Genomic DNA, 24,372 nt, shown 5'->3' with positions numbered 1-24,372 from the left:
CAGCAGCATCTGGGAGCTTTTAGAAATCGAGAGCGTCACATCTCCAACATTACCATCTGCATTTTAATAAGACCCCCAGGTGACTTGTGAGCACAGGCTCGTTTGAGAAGTGCTGCACTGGAGAACCCCAGGGCTGGTGCAGAGACCCTTGGGTCACTGGCATTTTTGGTTAGAAACGATGCAAAAGCAGCACTGACTCAGAAAATCTGCTCTGTCTTATTGATGGACTCAGTCCTAATCGGGACCAGGGAATGTAGGTTGCAGGGTGGGGGGTGGCGACCATGTGCAAGCCCACCCCCTACCCCCACGGAAGGCAGGCCCATCTGAATCAAATGAAATGCTTTGTGCACGGGCCCGTGAGAACACATGTCAGCACAGATACATCAGAGGCCCTCGTGGAGCAAGGCTGAGATCCTGGAACTGTGCTGGCATGTTTGAGGGGGAGGGACAGATGCAAACACAACACTTGAAACAGGAGGCAACGTCATTAGGCAAGTTGTGATTTGAGAAAGGGAGGTTTAGGAGTAGATACAGGGAAGGGAGGGAGTCACTTACGTTAACCCAGGGATGTTCGAGGACCTGCACGGCAGAAAATCGCTGATCCACATCCACCAGCAGCATCATAGTGATGAGCTCCTGTGAACAGAAACATTTGATGCTGTTTGTGTCTAACACTGAAAGTGAAAAATGGCGTGTTTTCAAATGCAGAGGTTCTCTTTTATCTTTGAAAAGCATTTGTATAAGCTCAGCCTTAAATACATCAACTCAACTTACCTGTAGCCGCCTTTTAAAGGAAAGGTGAATATTTGGAATTTAAAATATACACCTTGTAGTTGAGGGAAAAACATAAAATGAAATATTTAAAATCAATTTCATAAAAATGTTTTTAGTAGAAGGAAATAAAGTATACAAGTGAAGGAATTAATATTCCTTTCTCTGTCTAGCATTTTGCACTTTAAAGACAGAGTCCTATATTACTTTAATATAGAAATCATATTTAAAAAACCTCTTAACTAAATTTTCACTTTGCCAGCTGAAAGAAAAAACGGGTTTTTTTTCTCCTAACTGCAAGAGCATATTTGGGTTTGAAAGAAAGAAATGAGTAAAGACATATGGAATTGCCAACAGCTAGTTGGTAAAATAGAAACTGTTCTTTAGCAGCCAAAGAATTAAGAGGAAATATGTTAAAAATGATTCACAAATTTCCAGAACAATCAATAAAAGTAAAATAGAACCATTAAGAAAGAAACTATTGAATGGTTCTGAAATTAATGCATCTCTGCCATGAGCTCAAATTTATTTGCACCAGAACAGCACAGCTTGGGGTTTAATGATGAAGTCTGTCAGACATTTGTCTCCTCTGGATTAGAAGTTCCCATGCAACAAAATGGCTAGATAACGTATTATCTGGTCCCTCACCTGCACAGACTCTGAGTACTGCTCCACAGCGGGAATCATTTACTCCCAATGATGTACAGATTCGATCTGTACTCTCTCACTTGGGTCAGGACTTAACTAAAGCTACTACTGTGTGTGTGATGCTCTTTGCAGGGGGCCAGGACTTAACTAAAGCTACTACTGTGTGTGTGATGCTCTTTGCAGGGTGCCGAGGGGGTGCAGGAGATGCCCTCTGCCCTCCAGTTACGGAGTGACAGCACTGGGACTTGGGCACGTTCCTAAAGAGCCTGCTCACAGGTGAAAGCTTCTCCACCCCCACCTCTGCAGCCATTATCATCCCATCTCCTTTCACCTCTGAGGCTCTTCTTGGACACTTCTCTCAACTCCACACATTTTCCTATGTCCAGAGGTAGATTCCTGGATAGTTGAAGAAAATGAGAGATTTGGGCCCGCTGTGCACCATTTTCTATGGAAGTGGCCAGGCCTAAGGAATCGGATTTAAAATTGAACTTACACTCAGGATACAGCCAAAGAAGAAAACAGGTACACTGAATAATCAAAAGATAATTAGTTGCCAACATCAGTTTTAGAAAAACTTAAGTCAATGCTTGGAGACACATACTTGAGGAATCAACTAAAAAGTTTTCTTTTTTTAATCTCCGAGTCTACTAATGTCTCTGTGTAAGATTTTCATAGTTTTCTTAGAGGTTTTAATGACAAAAACTCTTTTAATGACAAAAACAATATGCTTTGTTCCTCGTTGCCTCTAAATCCTGGCTGTCTTTCAAGGTCCAAGTTACACCATAGCTTCCCCATGGTGTCTTTCTTGGTCATTTTAACTCATGTTGAGCACCTTCACTTTGACTGCCTAACAAATCATTTAATTTCCTCATTCTTTTATCCATTCATTCAGTATACGCTGAGTTATCAGTTATGTCACTACTTAGGCACTGAGGTATAGTAATGAATACAACAGACAAAAATCCTTGTCTTGATGGAATTTACATCCTAGTGAGGAGAGTTAAAAAATGAACTCCATAAATAGGATATATCCACCTATCTATATCTAGGTTGGAGAAGGAAATGGCACCCCACTCCAGTACTCTTGCCTGGAAAATCCCATGGGCAGAGGACCCTGGTAGGCTGCAGTCCATGGGGTCGCTAGGAGTCAGACACAACTGAACAACTTCACTTTCACTTTTCACTTTCATGCATTGGAGAAGGAATTGGCAACCCGCTCCAGTGTTCTTGCCTGGAGAATCCCAGGGACAGGGGAGCCTGGTGGGCTCCGTCCATGGGGTCACACAGAGTTGGACACGACTGAAGTGACTTAGTAGCAGCAGCAGCAGCAGCATATCTAAGTAGTGGAAGTGAAAGTCGCTCAGTCCTGTCTGACTCTTTGCAAGCCCATGGACTATAGAGTCCATAGAATTCTCCAAGCCAGAATATTGGAATGGGTAGCCTTTCCCTTCTCCAGGGGATCGTCCCAACTCAGGGATTGAACCCAGGTCTCCTGCATTGCAGGTGGATTCTTTACCAGCTGAGCCACAAGGGAAGCCCAAGAATACTGGAGCGGGTAGACATCTAGGTAGGCAGACAGATACAGACAGGTAGTTAGATGGTAGACCAGATGGAGGTAACAGTGGAGGTGTTACAGAGGAATATGAAGCAAAGGACAATACTGTCAGCTAGGCAGGGGTTCAGAGGTGCAACTGGAAATAAGATGTTCTGGGAAAGCTTCACTGAGAAGATGACATCAAGCCAAGACCTGAAAGAGGTGAAGCAATAACCTGTACAGAAATCTGAGGTGGGCTCCAGCCTGCAGTGCAACTGGCATGGCCACAGCGAGTGATGAGCCAGGGAAGCAGGGGCACCTGACGAGGTGGACGACCTGAAGACTGTGAGCGCTTGGGAAGGCCAGTAATTATGACTAACATGCATACAGAGAGCATTCACCATACCATTTGTTTCTTGGCACAGGATGATTCAATAACTCCACAGAGACACAGGCTATAAGGAAGAGGAAGGCACTGGAAGCCAAAACCTACCTTTGCAGAATCGGAAACGTTATCCCAGTACGGAGAAGGGAAGTCCACTTGCCCCATCAAAATCTGATCAAAAAGCACCTCCTGGTCGTCACCGCTTCTGTTTAGATGAAAGACAATAATAAAGAATAAACACAGGAAAATGCCAACTCACGGTATCCTTATGCATCGGAGGCCTTCCTTCCCCCGTAAATGTGTAAAACGTTGTGTTTTTAAGCAATTCAAAATGTCAGTATGGAACTGCTTTGGCAAATTAAGAAAGAATGAGTTCTTAAATTATATGAGAAAGATTTATGGAAGGCATGTAAACTAGCATGCACAACATGGAAAAAATAACAAGTCCTTATTAAGCAAAAGGTAGTAAAGTTATGTTCTTTAACACAGCATTCCATTCTTTTCCTGCTACAGGCTCCTTTATGCATGGAGGCTGAATGGATCATTCAGAGAATGGACAAATGCCTTGTGGGTGCTGAATGAAGGATCACTGCCCATACCCACGGAACGGAGGGAAACCACACAGCAGGATGTAAGTAATGACACCAGCTGCCCAGATGTCCACCTTGAGGCCATATCTGAAAAGGTAAGTGATGCCACCGTTAGCAAAGTCGGGCCGGGACAAATTACGGAGCATGGCAAAATGGACGGTTCTGCTATCATAAACCAAACAGCAAACCAAGCAAAAATTTTAAAAAAGCCACAACTAACACTAAACTACAACCCACTGGCTAAACAAAATTCAAGAAAAGAATAATAATTAAAAAAGAGACAATTTAAGGCACATGATTAAAAATCAAAGCAATGCTAAGGTTGTATCTAAATATCAATAAGTGAACAGTTTCAGTAAATGCCTATTATAGTCATATCAAGTTTGTGTTTTTGATTATTATTTTTTATGAAGAGTATAATTGCTTTACAATGTTGTGTTAGTTTCTGCTATACAATGAAGTGAGTTGGTTGTATGCATGCATATATTCCCTCCCTCTTGGACCTCTCTCCCACCTTGCCTCCATCCCACATCTAGGTCATCACAGAGCACTGAGCTGAGCTCCCTTGCTATACAGCTGTTTCCCACTATTTACCTGTTTTACACATGGTAGTGTATATATTCGGAGAAGGCAATGGCACCCCACTCCAGTACTTTTGCCTGGAAAATCCCATGGACAGAGGAGCCTGGTAGGCTGCAGTCCATGGGGTCGCATAGAGTTGGACACGACTGAACGACTTCACTTTCACTTTTCATTTTCATGCATTGGAGAAGGAAATGGCAACCCACTCCAGTGTTCTTGCCTGGAGAATCCCAGGGACAGTGGAGCCTGGTGGGCTGCCGTCTATGGGGTCGCACAGAGTCAGACACGACTGAAGCGCCTTAGCAGCAGCAGCAGCAGTGTATATATTAACATGTCAATTCTAATCTCCCATTTGGTCCCACCCTCCCCTTATCCCCTTGGGTCTGTAAGTCCATTCTCTATGTCTAGTTACATAAGATTTAAGACAGAGACAGACCTGTGAGACAATTTAGGTCCCAAATTTTAGAAATAATAATTACACATAAGACATTCTCTAATCTATAAAGCACTGGCATACATCATCTGATTTTGTTTTCCCAATAACTTTGTACCTTGTACAGGACAAGTATTATTGCCTACTTTATAAGAAAGAAAACCTAAGTTCAGAGGGGTAAATAATTTGGATCAAGATCACACAATTAGTGGCCCAGATGAGTTCCAACCAACGTCTTCAGGACCCAACCAAATTCTTCTGCCCCGCACCACTCCTCCCCAGTGGGCCATCAGAGCACCCACCAGGGCATCACCTGAGGTGGTGCCTCGGAGGAGGTCAGGCACGGCCACAGATGTGGCTCCCAGTCAAATCTGATGAATAAGAAAGTCCTCATTACCCTGCGTTGGGGATTTCTCTTCTCATCTGTTCTGTATTTCTGCCTTTCCGGTCTATGCATCTACAGTACAAGTAGAAAAACTACCTCCAGCCGTCACAGGGGAAGATAATATCTACAGTGCTAGGTGTGGTCTGGTGCCACTCATGAGAAGTGGCAGGGCTGTCCCTTCTTGCTCTCCCACCCTTCCCCATCCTTCTGTTTAAGGACAGCATTCAGAACACTGCCAGTAATCCTCGGCAAGAAATGGGGCTTACTGAAAGAGCCGTTTGCCCACCTAGACCTGGAGTTCAATTGCTGACTCAGCTACTGTCAGGAGCTTATATCAGTCATCAGAGACTGAGTTTTTTTATATGTAAAATGGGGATTATATCATCTACTGGAAGAGTAAGAACTAAATACAGGAGTTTAGCACCTGGCATATGGTACTAGGTCGCTAGTAAGTATTAGGCCACCCTACTATCTCCCCTGATTCTAGAGATTTTCTTTAATCTGTGTTGGCTGCACTCAGAAACAAGCCAACTCCCAGTGGCCTTCTGATGCCTGAGGGTGTTTGTGCTGCACAGATAGTCCATGAGCTGCCCAGTGGACCAAAGTCGGACTGGAACTGGGGAATAAGGAGAGCTTAGGAGAAGTAACCACAGGGACTGTACTCACCCCACACAGCATGTCTGTTTCTTTTATCTCCCAAAGCTAGTTAATTACCACTCTATGTGTCTCTGTTAATTTGAATATTTTTTACTAAGGGGTTAATAATTGCTGTTCTACCTTTAATAAAGGCCAAAAGGAAGGCTTAAGCAAGACTGCAGTAATTGGCAACTTGATTGGGAAAACAGAAAAAATGGCTTTTACTTCTCAAGTTAAAAAAAAAAAGTGAAAAACAGCTGATAGCTAGTTCTGTCTGGATGGAACACAGCACTATGTCATCTATTCTCAAAGCAGACTATGTTGCAAGCACATCACTGCAATAAACACATGAAAAGCATTTACCCAGTCTCTGCAATGATTTCAGGAGCCACGTATGTTGGGGTACCACACACGGTATACAGGGGGCCATCTACAATGGTGGCCAGTCCAAAGTCACCCAGCTTCAGCGATTTGCTGCCATCTTGGTGTTCATACACCTAAAATAAAAATTAAAAGTGAAAATGCCTTAAAAAATAAGGACATTGTGGTGTAAATCTAATATATGTTGACCTAAAACACAGACTGCCAGATATTTCTCTAGCAAACATGGATTTATTCAGGATCAGCAGAGAATTACAATTTGAAGTCTGTACCTACCTGCAGCCATGAAATTAAAAGACGCTTACTCCTTGGAAGGAAAGTTATGACCAACCTAGATAGCATATTGAAAAGCAGAGACATTACTTTGCCAAGAAAGGTTCATCTAGTCAAGGCTATGGTTTTTCCTGTGGTCATGTATGGATGTGAGAGTTGGACTGTGAAGAAAGCTGAGCGCCAAAGAATTGATGCTTTTGAACTGTGGTGTTGGAGAAGACGTCTTGAGAGTCCCTTGGACTGCAAGGAAATCCAACCAGTCCATTCTGAAGGAGATCAGCCCTGGAATTTATTTGGAAGGAATGATGCTAAAGCTGAAACTCCAGTACTTTGGCCACCTCATGCGAAGAGTTGAGTCATTGGAAAAGACTCTGATGCCTTGAGGGACTGGGGGCAGGAGAAGGGGACGACAGAGGATGAGATGGCTGGATGGCATCACTGACTCGATGGACGTGAGTCTGAGTGAACTCCAGGAGTTGGTGATGGACAGGGAGGCCTAGCATGCTGCGATTCATGGGGTCGCAAAGAGTTGGACACGACTGAGCGACTGAACTGAACTGAACTGAACTGAACCCACGACAAGTTACCTCCAAGTCCCCACATGGCAAGGGAAAGAAATACATTTACAGAGAGGAACAGGAAATGGGAGGACTATGGAAACAAACAGTCCATGGCTTTTCATTGGCTGAGTCCTTGCCAGGAAAGAAGAGGAGTCTCCTTCCTGTTGGGCTCAACTATGGTCATAGGACATGAGAGCTTCCCCTTCTGGTCTGCTGACTATTAATAATTGCGATTTTGGTTGATTTATTTCTTAACATTTATTTTTCATAAAATAAAAACTCAGGCAACTATGCAGGGGTATACATACAAGAACATCTTTATATTGCTGCAGAATTAAGAACATGGCAAACACCCAGGAAGTGAAAGTTCATTAAATTACGGCATGTTCATACAATGGGAGGCTATAGGACTGTTAGAATGGTGATGTGAGTTTACATTTATTGAAATAAGTTAGATTTGGGAAATGAGGACAGACTTCTGACTGGTTGCATAAAATGTCTATTGAAGAAAAAAATATGTACTAAGAAAAATGTCTGGAAGGACATTATATTGGTGTGTCTGTCTCTGAGTGGTAAGATTATAGGAGATTTTCTTTTCCTTTTGATTATCTATATTTGATGTTTGCTGCAATTCAAATTGATTTGCATAACACAATGAAATATAGAAATATAGATTTTGTGCTAAAAAACAAAAAAATATAGATTTTGTGTTTAGTGCAAAATATTCAGTTTATGAAAATGTCTTTATTTTAATGTATCAGAAGCTTTAAAGATGCAGTTCTTTAGTAAATGGAACAAAAAAACTACACATCTATTAAAACACTTTATTTTCAGTGCCCCATATTTCCAACAAGATCTATTTATATTTTTTTATTAATAATTGAAAGGGGCATTAACATTTCATTTCACCTGTGGCAATTTGGAAAGATTTATCAGGTGCAGAGTCAGCATTCTGTCCAGTTTTCCTTATTAAGGCAGTAATAAGTCTTTCACCTTATTATAGTCTTTCTCTAATCTTTCACCCAACGAATCAAGAAAAGGATGCATGTGACCACGGGCAAGTATTTAACTGCTTTAATTCTAGCCCCCAATCAAACAAAATGGATCTGTTCTAAACAGTATACCAAACAACGTCTGTTATTTTAAAGACAGTATCAAAGGGCATTCAGAATTCTAATTCAGAACCCTCCATTGGAACCAATAAAATACAGAAAAGAGAGCACAGTAAAAGGCTAGTATTCCCATCGCCAGGAGATGCCTCAAGGAAACGGTGAAGTTCTCCACGTACATCAAAATAATTCTTCCAGCCCATTGAGGCCTGCATGTGCCCCTGTTATTGCTCTATGATCATCTGTACTTGCTACAGCAGTATGAACCTCACACACAGCAAGGCACATCTCCACACATCAGGAGCATGGCTACTGTTCACACACCGCATCTGCCCTCCTTTGGAAAAAATAGGTTCACTTCTCATTTCACTGCAGCATCAAGTGCAGATGTTTGGCCAGCTAAGCTGCAGTATCAGCAATGATCATTTGGATCTAACTGTTCTGGCAGAAAAAAAGGCAGCCAGAGCCTCCTCTCTGGAGAGACTGTCTTTTCTGGGCAGAAAATGTTTGTTCACATTTTCTCCATACTCGGAACACAGAGTCCTCTCCCTGAGGGCTCAGCCACAATGAAGTGCGGGCTGCCCTTAGGCAGGTATCCAGAGGCTTGGGGGGCCACCTGCACTTGCGCTGTTGGGGCAAGGACAGCTGTATGTCCCCCAAGGATGTGGCTTTGCCCAGTGGTCCTCTGAGATGGACACCATCGTCCCTACTTTAATGAAGCAGCCATCCAGCTCCGGTCGGCATCAGCAAGTTTGAATCATGGACTCTGAAGTATCAGAGATGCAAAACATAATATCCTCCCTGACTTAAACGCTCTCAGGCAAAAGAAATCCCTAAATTGTGGTCTTAGCATGTCAGCCATTCAGGTCGTCCAAATGACAAGCAAATGTTTTTCATGAAAAGAAATCTGAGCTGGGAACACCTAGGAGATCATCTAGTTTAATCCCCAGACAGAGCAGAAGTGTTTACTTCCCTAATTCCATTTTGTTACCAACAATCTCTTCGAAATGCAAAATAACCTCTTGCTTTGATGTTCTGTTAGGTCCAAACATTCATGGTGCCTGTTTTGTGAGGTTGTGCAGAGTTCAAATCACATAACTCCATTTACACAGAGATTTTGTGGCTTGTTTCTAAACATACTATCCATAATCACCCAACTCTATTCAAAAGTTGGGCAAAGGCAGATGCAGTCATAAGTAACATGTTAGTTCTGAATATGACCATGTAATTTTCCTCCATGTACCAAAGGGTTTTTTTTAAGCATCTACATTTTAATAGGAATTTCATCTTACAGCCATATGCCAATTATATTTAATATAGCTAAGTAATAAAGTTCAAAGCTTCAATAACTAAGCAAAAACCACTAAAGACTTACCTAAAATAAAGAAAATGAAGATTATTTAATGATAAAAATCAAAGTAAACCAGCATCGTTTAAATGAAATACACAGAATCGATCCTTTTCATGTTTTCATCTCTCTTTAATCACTACTATGCTTCTCTCTCTCTCTCTTTAACTTTGAAAACCATACAGTAGAATTTTCATGAACACATAAAGAAATTAAAGTGATGTTTAGGAGAGGCAATAAGAGCTAAGAAACAAAGGCCTAATCCACGTAATTGAAAACATTTCTGGACCCAAGTACATTTGAAATGCTTCAGCAAAATGTTTTTGCAGGTGAATAAATGTCCAGGCCTCTCGTTTAGAATTCTGTTTAACTTACTTACCATCAGGCAGGGCAGGAAACAAGGTTGCTTTGGGTTTTTCTCTGTCAACACTTGGGGAGAAGGATATAGAAGAATATATTGTCGTGTCTCCCTTCCTCCCGTGGGAGAGCACCTTCCCTAAGTGCTATTGGATTGGCCAAAAAAATCGTGTTTTTCCGTAGGAGCATACAGCAAACCCGAACAAACTTTTTGGCCAACCCATCCCAACGGGCATCTCACAGGTGGGCTCCTGAGAGCTCCTGCTGCCGCCTGAGCTGGACTCTCCTCACCTCTGCCCCAGCCGTTTACAGCAGGGCAGGAATGAGGCCATTTTAAAATGTAGTCAAAACTTTTGTTAAAAATCACCGATTGTGAAATGCATGTGTTTCAAATGTGTGTGTGTGTGTGTGAGCACACACACAATCTTCACAAAACCATCTCCAGAAAGTATTTCACCAAATGGCAGCTATAAATTCACTTTGAACTAAGTTTTTAATTAAACGTTAGGAGTTGGAAAAGCTTCTAACACGTTCACGTCGAAAATGCGGTGTCCGTGGCGTCTCCCACTCTCGGAATCGAGTTCCTTAGCTTGTCTCCTCATCCTGACCTCCTTTCAGAAAGAACCTTAACAGCCTGCAAGTATAAGTTTGGGCAGCCTGACCCAGCAAGTGGGGTTCTGGTTGAAGAACTTTTTGCTGTAACTGTATTTTAAAGTCTCCATAAAACATGCCCCACACATGAGGTGGGGGTGCATTAATTGTCAATCAAAGAGTATTCACAACATGAGATATAATTTAATGTTCATCCAGGCCCTTTAAATACTATAGATGTTCCCCCACATTTTAAACGCCGAGGGGCTATTAAAGAGATGGGGATTAGTGCAAATTACCCAGTATGTAGTGCTTTCACTGTTTTAACTAAGCAGTAAAACTGTGTAATTGCACAACACTAATTGAATGCAGCCACACATAATTGTGGGCTGCCATATGTATCCTATTACCATAAAGACTGTCAGTGTTTTGTAAGCTACTCTTGTGATCATTGCAGATGGCTACAGTCAGAAAAGTTGTTCTCTAGGGTTTATTATATGGCTATAAAGACATCCCATGATTTGACAGGCTAAATGTGTTAAATGGCAACAATTATGAAAAAGGTTCCAATTAAAAGCTGAAGGCATGTCCTACCAAGAATAGACCTAGTGAAAGGTCAGGTACGTAGGTTTTTGGTATGCTGCTATTTTACACAGGATTTTCTTTTTTTAAAGGAGAGTTTTTTTGTTTCTTTTTCATTTATTTGGGGTTTCGCAGTAGTTGTAACTTACTGAACAGAAGATTTGGGGCATATGTCTGACCTCGCTTGGATGAGAAACTGAGACCATTTGAAAAAGTTATTTGAAAAACTAAAAGATTTAATACAGGGTCATAAAATGCAGCCGGTGGCCATAAAATAATATGAAAATTCACAGATAACCTGAACCCAGTTAAATGGTTTCTGAGATTCCCATAATAGAGAACTAAAAGCTGACTAATGTAACAGATGTGTTGGAACAAACATAATTGTCAATGATAATATGAATTCAAGGATAACCCTGTTGAAATATTGGCTAATGAACTGTCCGGAACCACTGAAATGTCTTCACAGAGGAGCTCAATAGGTACTAAAAATTACTTCACCAGAGAGAATTTAACAAAACTGGCATGAAATTGACAAAGCTATGACAAAAAAGTGAATTTACTTTTTAACAAATATGGTATCCTTTAAAAAAGACATTTATTTTTCTTCTAGCCACAGAATATGGCCTTTATGACACTTTCTAAAAACAGTGGATTAAATTTAAACCTTTAAGAAGTGAAGTATAACAACATTTATGCAGGGAATTACTTAGCAAAATGTATTTTATGCTCCACATACTTTAGAATTAAGGCTGCTAAAAAAACTTAATTCTTAAAAAAACAAATTCATTTTATACCCACATGTAAAATCTTTATGAAACAAAAGTTATGTGAAATAATAAAAATAAAAAAAGGTGTACAGAAGTCAGAAGAGGCTTGGCAACGTAAGAACAAAAAATAAAATAGCTTTTCAAAGTGTTACCCTAGAGATGTCTGTGAAGATGGAGAAGTGAATGCAAATTCCAGGAAACCTGACTCTCATCCGTTCTTTAAATCAGTCATGAAACTATCTAGAAAGGAGTTCTACGCAGCTGCAGTGAGATACAGCAAAAATGCACATTCCTGACTACAGTGATTGTACATCCCAGAATTCTGTTATAACTGGGAATTCAGTGTCAACTGCTGTTTTTAAAAACTGTTACATTTTTGTCACACAAGTACTATCCAATATGTCATTGTAGGAAAACTGGAAAAGACAGATAACATTACGGAGAGAAAAGAATTAAACTCACTCGCAATCTTGACACCTAGAAATAACCATTGTTAAACATATGGGCCTATGAACTTCCAAAGCTTTTTCTCTCTCTCTTTCCTGTTCTTTTTCACTGGACTGCATACCCTGAACGCGTGCCCCAGTGAATAAGCATACATGTGTATCACGATTTCCAGTGCCTGCTGGATAGTCCATTGTATGGATGCACTAAAATAATAACCCGCCAGACTACTGCCCGCTGCCATTTACTGAGCCCCTGCCAGGCCTCATGTCGAGGATTCATGCTTAACATCCCACTTAACGTTCACAACAACTCTGTTAAGTACTATCACCGGTATTTTTGCAGATGAAAAATATTGAGGCTCAGAGATGTTAAGTAACTTGCCGAATGTTACACAGCTAATAAATGGTAGAGCCAGAACTTAAGCCCGGGCATGTTCAAGTCCATGATTCTAACCAGTATGTCCTCCTGCCTCCCCCTTATGCCAATATTTTAAAAAATCAGTGCCCTGACCTATTTCTATATATACATTTTTCCTTTCCATGCTAAAAAACACTGAGATGATGATCCCTTTGTATGTATACATATCTGATATTTTTTTTTCTTTAGGTCACATTTCTAAAAGTAGAATTACTTGACCACAGAGTTCATATTATTTAAGGCTGTAGTTACGTATTACCAAACTACTTTTCAGAAGAGTTCCATCAGGTTAATCTTGAACCGAGTCATATGAGATGACTGGTTTCCTCCTAAGCTTGCCAACCCTGCATATTATTATTATTTATTATTAATCTTTGCTAGTCCAGTAAGACCATGTCATTTAAAAATAATTTGATTGACTTATTTATTTATAGCTGTGTTGGGTCTTTGTTGCTGCGTGGGCTTTTCTCTCGCTGTGGCGAGCAGGGGCTCACTCTCTAGCTGTGGCGTGCGGGCTTCTCATCACAGCGGCTTCTCTTGCTGTGGCGCACAGGCTCTAGGGCACACGGGCTTCAGTGGCTGTGGCACAAGGGTTTAGAAATTGAGGCTCCCAGGATTTAGAGCACGGGCTCAACAGCTGTGGTGCACGGGCTTAGTTACTCTGCGGCATGTGGGATCTTCCTGGGTCAGGGATCGAACCTACATCTCCTGCACTGGCAGGCGGTTTCTTTACCACTGAGGCACCAGCGAAGCCCCTTAAAATGAAGTGAATGATGGTATTCTACACCACAGTGACAGAGGAATGGGCAGTGGAGCAGACAGATGCTGGCCCTCCCGGAGACACTATACTTTGACTTCCTGTCTTCTTCCCCCTGGTGGAATCACAGGTCCTTGCAGAAGTGAAAGTCCAAGTCACTCAGTAGTGTCTGACTCTTTGCGACCCCATGGATGCTACAGTCCCTGGAATTCTCTAGGCCAGAATACTGGACTGGGTAGCTTTTCCCTTGGAGAAGGGCCCTCAGTAAATGCTTAGTACAATAACTGGCATATTACTGTAGTAAATTATGTTTGGGGAAAATGTTCTTTTTCTTATCCAAATGCAGATAGAAGGACTTTTTTTCTTTCCTAACGTTTTCAGTCACTCAGTCGTGTCTGACTCTTTGCGGCCCTATGGACTATAGCCTGCCAGGCTCCTCTGGCCATTGGATGTTCCAGGCAAGAATCCTGGAGTGGGTTGCCATTTCCTGCTCCGGGGATCAAACTCACATCTCTGGCATCTCCTGCACTGGCAGGCACATTTTTTACCACTAGTGCCACCTGGAAAAACAAGCATTCCATTTCTTCTTGGGGATTTCAGTGATTAAAAGCTACTGACTTTTCAAACAGGTGTAATTGTTAGAAAGTTTTTCCTTATGTCAACCTCAAATCTGTCATTAACGTCTTCTCCTTAGTTTGAGTTCAGTGTCTCATACGCAGCACAGAAAAGCTCTCCCATCTCCCGTCCGGCAGCCTCTGCTGGGCCACTCTGCTGCGCTCTCTCCATGTGTCTGGGTCCCGCCCCACTGAGCTCACGTGGCACGAGCAGGACAGAAGACTCTCGTGAGAGTGATGCTCTTTCAGGGAAAGCGTCTAAGGGCACATTGGTATTTTTAGCAGTCATGTCATACTGACTCTCGTAATGAACTTGTTATGGTCAATGAACAGCCTTTAAACTAGCCCAAATCTTCCCATTACCGTTTTTCCACAATGGTCATTAAAACAACCACACCAAAACAGACCTAGTCCATCGGGACTTATGCTTTTAACTCTTGTTAAATTCCATCTTACTGGTCTGGGACCTTTATGGAGCCAAAGATAGTTGCAGATCTCAGTTCTGTTATTTACTATATAGAATACATCTTCATGTCGACTCACTGGTAATGGTGATAAGGGCAGGGCCAGTGACAGACTCCTGTGAGATCCATGGCTCCCTTCCTTAGGGTGACCCCCAGTCTGTTCATCCACATTCTGGTGGCTCAAGTTCATCTTGCAGATCTATTCAACTGTCTTTGTTTATGACCTCTACTGTCCATCTGTGGCACTGGCCTTATCCATCAGTGGAGTGAGCTATCTGACCACAAAATGAGTTTACTTGAGGATTAAGACAGAAGGAAATCCATTATTTGGTAAAGTCAGTGTTGACCTGAACTGGAAACTAAGAAGAGCAGGAACACAACCTCTGGTTATCACTAGAGAAAAACAAGATAATTTATTCCTAGATTCAACCCATTTTGTGAAAATGCAGGTCATTAGCTGTACATGCCACTTTGATGGGCAGCAAGGAACAGGCACAAATACCTTGACAGAGTTTCTAAAAGGAATTTTCTGACCTAGAGAAGCAGTTTCCCTGAGAAACTGCTTTTTCCCAAACAGTATTTAGGAGTTTGGAAGCAAAAAGATTTTTGAACAGAAATTGTTTTTATATTTCAAGAAAATTGCTGTTTATTTCTGGAATCTAATAAAAAACTAGTTATGTCAGTTATATTTTTGCCAGTAGGACTTTAATTTTCCTAAGGAGAAGGCATCTGTGTATACATTTAAAAAAGACGGTCCCAGCTCACTGCAAGAAACAGGCTGCTTTTTGCTGCCAAGGGTACAAGCTTGCCATCTAGTGGTGGCTCATGAAAATGGAAAGCGGTTGATCTTAGGCCATTTCTGTTTTGTTTTAAAGCAAAAAGTTCCTTTTTGTCATAAACTATCACGTCGGATGTGATGCATACAATGGTTTATGCATAAATGCAGCTGGGGAAGCTCTGTACTTACTCCGCTCCCTTCAGAAAGGTTTATTCTGCAGCCAACGTGGGTCCTTAATGTAACTGATGGATTGAGAAATGACTAAGGCTTGCCATATTTGTTTGGCTGCATCGTGTCTTAGTTGCGTTATGTGGGATCTTTAGTTGTGGCAAGTGGGATTTAGTTCCCTGACCAAGGATAGAACCCCGGGCCCCTGCACTGCGAGTGTGGAGTCGCCATTCACTCACTCTCTCGTCTAATCCACCCTCTCATCCACCTGTCACTCATCCACAGCATCTAAGGACCAGGCCTGATAAAGCAAAAGAATCACATAAATTCACTGACACAATATACTAATTAATAAAATAAGGCCTTAGTAACAATGTGATAATAAAATTATAAGAGCTATTTCTATTAGGTCAGCTCCCAGTTTTCACCTAAAATATGACTGGAAACATCACTGTACACGTGTTTTTTTTTTTTTCATTAAAATGCCTTGATCTTTAAGTACTCAGACTTGAATAAATCATTCATAGGATCAATATAGATCTGAAGGCCAAACTACAATATTTTTATATTGCTCTTTAAGAATTAAAAATAAAAGAGTTCTCAAAGTTTTTTCTTATACAACGATACTATATAAAATGAAATCTATAGCTGAAATGCGTACAAATGTAAAACATAATTCTTTGCTACTTATTATAAACACTAAACACTTATGAAGCAAAAATTTATCAGCAGTCTAACAGTTCAGGGTTTTTTTTTTTAAGATCTCTTCATAAAATAGTAATGCAAAGTGTGCAGCGGGGCCTTTTTTATTTAAGTTTCTGGCAGTTAGAAATGGATTGAAACTCTCTGCATTAAATTTATTATAGCATTTTTCCAAAAATAGTCTCTGGCTCTACATTTTTCCATTAGATGGTAAATCCATGCCTGGGTAAATAGTGACACTTTAAAAGCAATGTCAAAGCTGATGAAAGATGATTGTTACAACTTCCAGTTTTAAACAGTTTCATTTTTAGGGATCATTTAATTTTTATTACAAATAAAAGGGGAATAAAAAAAGAAGGGAATAGTCACATGGTATCTCTTTATCGTCATACAGTCCCCTTAAAGGAGACCCAAAGGAGTTAAGTATCTTGTTCAAGGTCAGAGGATCAGCCAGTGCAAGAGTAAAGCCCTTGGTTTTGAACTTTTGTCCATCTGACTATAAATCCTGAGTATGTGATTTTGTGTCTCCCATGATGATTCTTCTTATTTCCACAGACAGGTCAATAGAATGTGAAATTAATAGAAGTCTCAAGGGCAATTAGTAATGTCATCCTAATTTTGTTAAAATTATTCTATTCTTCTACCTAGTTTATCCCATAATAGCTTTATCCCTGCAAAGCTCGCCAATCCTTACTACTGTCCTATAGAAAGAAATGACTATACTGGAGAAGCAGAATTCTTTTAGTTTTTCATATATATATATATATATTTTAAACCTGAATTATGAATGACTGCAATTGTGTGTTTTTATATATATATATTTTCTCATTTCATACATATTTTTCTCATTCTTAAATTAGAAAAGAAAGGGAAAAGGGAGATAATTTTTTTTTCTTTTTTGGGTAATTTAAAGTAAAATATGTTCAAACAAACACAGTACTTTCAAAGTATCCTGCAAATTGTCATTTTAGTAAATGCACACTGCTCTGTAACCATTTATGTCATTTATAGAAACAGTGCTCTGGTGAGAAGCAGGTGAACAATGGGTACACAAAACTGAACTGCAAAAGCAGAAAGGAAAATGAGACTTTAATTTTCCATCACTGAATTTTTGGAGCTTAGAGAAATTTTTAAACAAAGGCTCAGTTGTAAGTCCGTTCCCGTGAGACAATCCTACATAAGTCAGGACACAGGAAGAATGAGTGCAGATGAGGGGAAATTGCTGCCGTTTATGGAGGCAGCTATGCAGAAGAGAATGTTTAGGCTACTGTGGAGATGTGGAATTTGAGGGCCAATTAAGTCAGAACTCCATCATCTGACCTCTGCCACCTTCGTTAGCCAGCAGCTCCAAGATCACTAACCTAATTGCAATTAACTGCTTGTATATGTATTTCTTTCTTTTCTTTTTAATACTTATTTTTATTTGACTATGGGGTCTTAGTTACAGCATGTGGGACCTAGTTCCTCGACCAAGGATTGAATCTTAGGCCACCTGCACTGGGAGCTCAGAGTCTTAGCCACTGGACCACGTGGAAATCCCTGTGTACGTATTTTTTAAACGCCTATTTTTCCTACTTGAATGTCCCTCCATGGAGGTATGCGTCTTCCTGTTCCCTGGCACAGTCCCTGGCAGGCAAGCAGTAAACCTCTCTCCCCAGTTCACACTTTATATAGTCTAGTGGTCAAAAGTCTGAGGTGTGGAGTGGAGCAGAGCGAGGTTGTGACCTTGACTCCTCTACTTAAGAGTGATGATGGCCTTGAGTGGGTCTTTCAACTTCTAGGCACCCAGTATGCTCACCTGTGAAATGGGACAGGAACAGACTTTACCCCACATGGCTGTTGTGAAGATGAAATGAGATACTGAGTGTAAAGTCTTAGCACGGGATGAGCACACAGGTGATTCACCATAGCAGCAGATCTTAGCAGTCGTTACTGGGAATGGGAGTTGGGTTCTTCATCTGTTTTTATTATTTTTTAAAAATATTTATTTATCTGGCTGCACTTGGTCTTTGTGGCATGCGGGATCCAGTTCCCTGACCAGGGGTTGAACCTGGGCCCCCTGCATTGGGAGCTTGGCGTCTTAGCCACTGGACTGCCAGGGAAGTTCCTGTTCATCTGCTTTTAAACTTGAAAGTTCACTGAGATCACGTGGGGGAGCTGGTGGCAATGCAGACCTGCACCCTGTCACCAGTCACCAGATTTTGATTTGGTGAGGCTGCAGGGAAGTTCAGAAATTTACATTTTTAACCAGCATCTGGGAGTAATTCTGATGCAGGGCGTCTCTGGACCACCCTTGGAGAAACACTGCTTTAGAAAGAGAATCCTCATTTCCCAGATTTCCGAAGAGATGGACAAACTAATAGTCAAGTAATGCATGACTCTTTGGGTTGGATGATGAAAGTAAAAGAACAATTAGCATCTGGAGATGGGAGAAATTGAATATATTTCATTAAAATTCTACCCTGAATAGCCAACAAAATTTATATTACTCCTATATTCACTAGTGACAGCTCCCTGATGCCAGTCTCTGTCCCCTTAATTCTTTCAATACCGTCCCCTTAACAGTGGGATCAAGAAAGCATGGGGGTTGGTGGTAAGAATGTCTCTGATCTGTAAAATCAGTCTTCGTTATGATCATTTTTATGCTGAGGGGCTGGTGTCTTGAAAACTCACAATGAAATTTATCCTTTTAGCTTTTAGATCAGATTATTGGGATGTAAATTGGGAGACTAAGTCTAAAAGGCCTTCCATTTTCTTTTTTTTTTCTCCAAGTAAAAGCTTTCCAACACCAAGTGTTATCGATAAGTCATGCAAGTGTAAATGCTCCTTATGACTGTGTTGGCCTGGTCCATGGTCTTAACCACAGCCCTAGATTTCCTGAGTTCTTTTCCTGTCCTCCTGCCTCGGGTTTTTATTTGCTAATAAGTTAAGTGCTCCTAATGGTACATTAACCCTGACAGATCAACTTAAAAGACCAGTTTCCAGCTAGTTACTGAAGTACAGCTGGAAACTAGCCTTTAAGGGTTTTTGTTTTGTTCTTTAAGAAAATGAAAAAGAAGGAAAAGAAGTGTTCATATTCACTCATGCATGAGTGCTTGGAGCTCAGGACACCCTGAAGTCGGAACCCCTCTTACCAGCAGATTCTCTGGTTTGATGTCACGGTGGACGATGTTGAGGCTGTGCAGGTATTTGATGGCGCTGGCCAGGTTGTACAGCATCCCACTGGCATCTCGCTCAGTGTATTTGTTAGTGGAGGTGATGGCATCGAAGAGGTCTCCTCCCTGAGAGAGAACAGCAGGAGGAAAAGTGGATTAACAGATGGTCCAGTGGGGCCCAGCCTGGAGAGGCGCCCGACACGCTATGTGCGCGGGGTTTTTGGGTTCCAAGAGCTTCCCCTGTCACTGCCCTCTCAAAGGCCCAGGAACCCTATGGTGGTTTCTGCCCCAACTGCAAGAGCCAGTGACATTTCCTCCAGAGAGCAAAGGAAGAAGGAGAGGACTCTGCCATTAAACTCCCAACTCGGGGTGGGGAAGCGGAGCTGGGTCTCCAGGGCAGAGACCTTGGGGCACTGGCTATGCTGGTGGCATGTGCCACACCAACTGCCAGCAGAAGTTCAGATTCATAATCCCAAGTCTCCTGAAACGAGAAACATACCACAGACTGCACCCTGAACAAAACGTTCTGCGGCCCTGTGAACTTCACACACACACAGTTCTCGTCATTCTCTAGATTTAGGTCTCTTGGAGTGGGTGTCACGTCTTCTTTTTCAATAATGTGCCTCCTGGTAAGGAGCAGAGAAAAGGACCAGAAACTGTCACCCCAGAGATGAAAGAGAGGGAGGAGGATGGAGACATTTCAAAGAAAGTTTTCTAGGTCCATTACTCATCCGAACTTTTGTTTCCACTGTTCTGGGCTAATTTATTGTTATTTGGTGAAGCAAAGATTTCAGGCTCCAATTTTAGATCCATTTATTTGAAGGCCTTTCAGAGAAGTTGGGTCTGATTTACTGACAATGTGTGCACCCTTTTTGCACACGAGGCCCCAAAGAGCCGAGCTCCCCCTGCCAGAGGCTGTGTTCATCTGTTATCTAAAGGGCTAAGAGATTTAATTTGTTTGTTTGTTTGTTTTTTTAATAGCAAACACAAACTAGAGCACCTGTAGGCTGACCATTTTCAAATCCCACTCCCTAACCTGGCCCTCTGTGACCTTGTACCATCCCCGCTCGGGGGAAGGGGTATCTTCCTCTGACCCTCAGCCTCAGCAGTTCCTGAACTAAGAAGATACTTTTTTTTTTTTCAAAACGAACACTGTCTCTCCCAGTGTTCTGCCTCTCAAAGGCGAGGCTGTGCAGCTTTGCAGGTTGTTCCCGTGCCACCTGGGGAGATGGGGTTTGCACTGCGGTCCACGTGGACAGCACCCCTGACCGTGTGTAGGGCCGTAGGAGGTGACCCTGCCAAGACTCCACCATTGTCCTCGTTGTCTAAACTCAAGACAGCCTGTAATCTCATTCCTTCTTCTCCGCCTTCAACAAAGCAGTCAAAAGGTCCTCTAAGACCTGCCTCTGACACAGCTTTCTGGGCCGTCTCAGGCTCTCTATGCAAAGACCTTGTGTACGATCGTCACCTCCCACACCGCAGGTCAATGTTTCCTATCTTTCACTCGTCATGAAATCAGTGTTCTGTTCCCATGGTTCTCCCTGCTCTGCCCCCAGCCTTCACTTCAACTTGCTTAACTTCATCTCCTGTCTCACCTGGAGCAGCTGCCTTTATGCTCCACGTAACGTGGGTCTTCCCTGGTCACCCAGACAGACTGAACCCTCCCCCGAGTCCACACTCCAAGCCCATCCCAGAGTCCCCTCCACACTCTTTGTCTTTCTGGCTCCCGCTGATCTCTCAGTGCCGGCCCAAGGGCTGCCCCTGCACAAGGCCTTCCTTCCTCTGGACACACAGGCAGTGTGCACGCGTTCACTTCTGCAGCTAGAAGTCTAAAGTCCCGTTATTGGTACTTATGAAATTTCACCTTTAAGAATGGTTTTACTGTTCACTCACTTCACTGTTTTCTGGAACACAGACCTTACTTATCCAATGGCATCAGTCCACCCTGGGCCCCCTGATGGACTCTCAGGGTTTGACAAACTAAATTCCTCAGGGGGGTGTCATGGGAGCTTTTCAGGTCAAACGTGGGGCTAGCCTTCTCTTCTGAGATGCTTCCAGACCTGGTCTCACAGCCATTCTCGGTCAGACTAAATGCAGGGGTACGATACAGTGGTGGGGAAGGGAACAGCGACTCCAGTATTCTTGCCTGGAGAATTCCATGACAGAGGAGCTTGGTGGGTTACAGTCCATGGGGTCGGAAAGTATCAGACACGACTGAGTGACTCACACACACACACACACACCCACACACCCACCCAGTGGCTCAGTTGAGGAGTCCCCATGCTGAGTTTTGCAGGCACAGTCCAGGCTTGTTAGACTGGTCACCCGGAGAGAATGCACAAAGGCTAAGTGCTACTTCGCTACTGTCACCTGACTAAGCATATTACTGACAATCGGATTAAGCTTTCCCACAAACTGTGTTCTGAACTATTAAGCCTTTTCCTCTTTTATACCTCATCTTCAAATTTAATTTAGCTCTCCAAAACCCAGCCAATAACAGGGGGTTGCTAATTAGTTTTTAATGGCACCCAGAGGGGTAGCAGGAATGATTTGAAGCTCTTGCTTTAAAAATTAAAGTCATTGTGAAATTACTATTCTTGGTCCTAGATAAAGTATAATTTACAATGTTGTAATTACCAAACTTTATTTGGTAATAAAGCATCAATATGAAAATTTTCTGAATAATGAAACTGACCTTTCTTGGTTGGAATAAGCGATCAACATTTTTATCTCCCTCAATCTCAACCATGACCATAACCTGGTGTTAGTACAAACTAAAAAGCCTTCACCCTCAGAGAAAAAAAATCTGAACTTGAAGTAGAAAAAAAACCAGACTTTATCTATAAATATAGACTAATCACTAAGTTAAAAGAAGGCCAATAGATCTAAAACAAAGTATAAAGAATGAAAATTTAAAGTCCCTAGAATTAACATTTTTCTATACAGTAAATGATTGGTTAATTAAATGCTTTGTTGGCTTTAAATCTTTGCAGAAGGAAATCCCACATTCCAGCTGCCACCAGCTCAGCTGAGTGATTCTAAGTAGAATTCCTGGAACCCTGGGTGCTCGGCACACCCTGATGGAGAAAACGATCTGAATAATTTACAACTAAAGTAGAAATTACTCACGCCTTTGGTCAGATTAACATAATAGAAAAGCCTTGAGCAAAGTACAGCTTTATGAAAATAAAACATTCAATTTTCAAAACTTCTAATTAAGAAAATTTCACATATGGAAGTAGAGGAAATAGGTGGGCTACCTTTCACATAGATTCAACCATCATCAACATCTGGCCATTCCTATGTTATATGATTGACTAGAATAAAAACATAATTTTATGTGGTGGGATGAGATTGTACCCGTCACTGAGAGGCAGTATTCACATTATTATTAACAGGGTGCTGTTTTTCTATTACCCTGGAGTCTAAAAGTTCAAAGCTTGTTTTTATGATAACGAATGATACTTTTGGAGTAGTTCCTGGAAAAGTGAGCAGTTTCTGCTGGAGTAACAACAATCATACTGGTATCTAACAGTTTGTGTCACAGAAGCTGGTGAAAGGGATTTCTTTTACCTTCAGAACAACATTCCTAGCAATATCTCATTTCACACAGGAGGGGCCTGAGGTACAGAGCGGTAGACCCAAGGTCAGGGACTATTTCGGTCCAGGCTGAGACTTGAACTATGGGGATACAATTCTAATGTTAAGACTCTTAACCGTTATGCCAGTGCACAGCAATGAGATTGAATACTGCTGAGAGGAAATGAAGGAGAGAGCTCCATCATACAGGGAAGTGAGGTGCTGTATATAGGTTTACCTCTTTTACCAAAACACACACCTTTACTAATTCCATGACAAGATACAGTTCAGTTGGCACGTCCATCTCTTCGATCAGAAGAACAATATTGGGGTGCTTCACTCTCCTCAAGATAGACACCTCATTCTGGATCATGTGTTCCTATTCAAGAGAAAGTTATCTCCATCAAGACACACAGCAAAACAATGAAGGGCTAACTCAAATTAACAAAACCATACTATTTAAGGGTTTCCCAGGTGGCTCAGGTGGTAAAAAGTCTGTCTGCAATTCGGGATACCTGGGTTCGATCCCTGGGTCAGGGAGATCCCCTGTAGAAGGGCATGGGAACCCACTCCAGTACTCTTGCCTGGAAAATCCTATGGACCAAGGAGCTTGGGTGGGCTACATACAGTCCATGGGGTCACAAAGAGCTGGACTCAACTGAGCGACTAACACTTAACTTACACTATTTAAGATCAAGGGAGATATATTTTGCTAAAATATAATGTCTATCTTAAATTCTAATATTCGTATAGCCTGCTGCTGCTGCTGCTAAGTCACTTCAGTCGTGTCTGACTCTGTGCGACCCCATAGACGGCAGCCCACCAGGCTCCCCCGTCCCTGGGATTCTCCAGGCAAGAACACTGGAGTGGGTTGCCATTTCCTTCTCCAATGCATGAAAGTGAAAAGTGAAAGTGAAGTCGCTCAGTCGTGTCCAACTCTTAGCCAGGGACTATAGCCCACCAGGCTCCTCTGTCCATGGGATTTTCCAGGCAAGAGTACTGGAGTGGGTTGCCATTGCCTTCTCTGTCATATAGCCTAGAATGGCAAAAGATATTGAAGGTCCTTAGAAGATGCTTGTAATTTCAGAACCTACCATGGTTCTGAATGTGGAAGGATGAAATGAAACTTAGATCACAAAAGTAAGAGAAAAAGTAAATACAAGAACAAAGGGAAGGAACTGAAATAATATCCCATTATTTCATCTGACTTTGATACCAGGAATATTTATAGAATAAAATTATATCCTAATAAGTATATAACATTCTACTTTACCAAAACACAACTCCCAGGGTGAACTTATGTTTATTTGGGGGCTCATCTTGTGTTTTTCTTTCTACCTCCAAAATAATATATTT

The 24,372-nt window shown here is 41.8% G+C and overlaps 1 protein-coding gene across 4 annotated transcripts in view; it reads right to left on the bottom strand.

The window, feature by feature from the left end:
• The window catches only part of DCLK1 (doublecortin like kinase 1), a 432,884-nt gene that overhangs the window by 36,094 nt on the left and 372,418 nt on the right, over positions 1–24,372 (bottom strand). For all 4 annotated transcript variants that reach the window (XM_070800188.1, XM_070800189.1, XM_070800190.1 and 1 more), the window contains 6 exons: positions 23,276–23,395; positions 19,417–19,563; positions 6,328–6,461; positions 3,938–4,015; positions 3,447–3,543; positions 556–636 (listed from right to left, as the gene is read on the bottom strand). In XM_070800188.1, coding sequence (XP_070656289.1) covers positions 556–636; positions 3,447–3,543; positions 3,938–4,015; positions 6,328–6,461; positions 19,417–19,563; positions 23,276–23,395 — 657 coding nt within the window. The remainder of the gene's footprint in view (positions 1–555; positions 637–3,446; positions 3,544–3,937; positions 4,016–6,327; positions 6,462–19,416; positions 19,564–23,275; positions 23,396–24,372) is intronic.

The sequence above is a fragment of the Bos indicus genome, chromosome 12, assembly GCF_029378745.1.
Source record: "Bos indicus isolate NIAB-ARS_2022 breed Sahiwal x Tharparkar chromosome 12, NIAB-ARS_B.indTharparkar_mat_pri_1.0, whole genome shotgun sequence".
Lineage (NCBI taxonomy): Eukaryota > Metazoa > Chordata > Mammalia > Artiodactyla > Bovidae > Bos > Bos indicus.
This window is presented reverse-complemented; position numbering and strand designations above follow the sequence as displayed.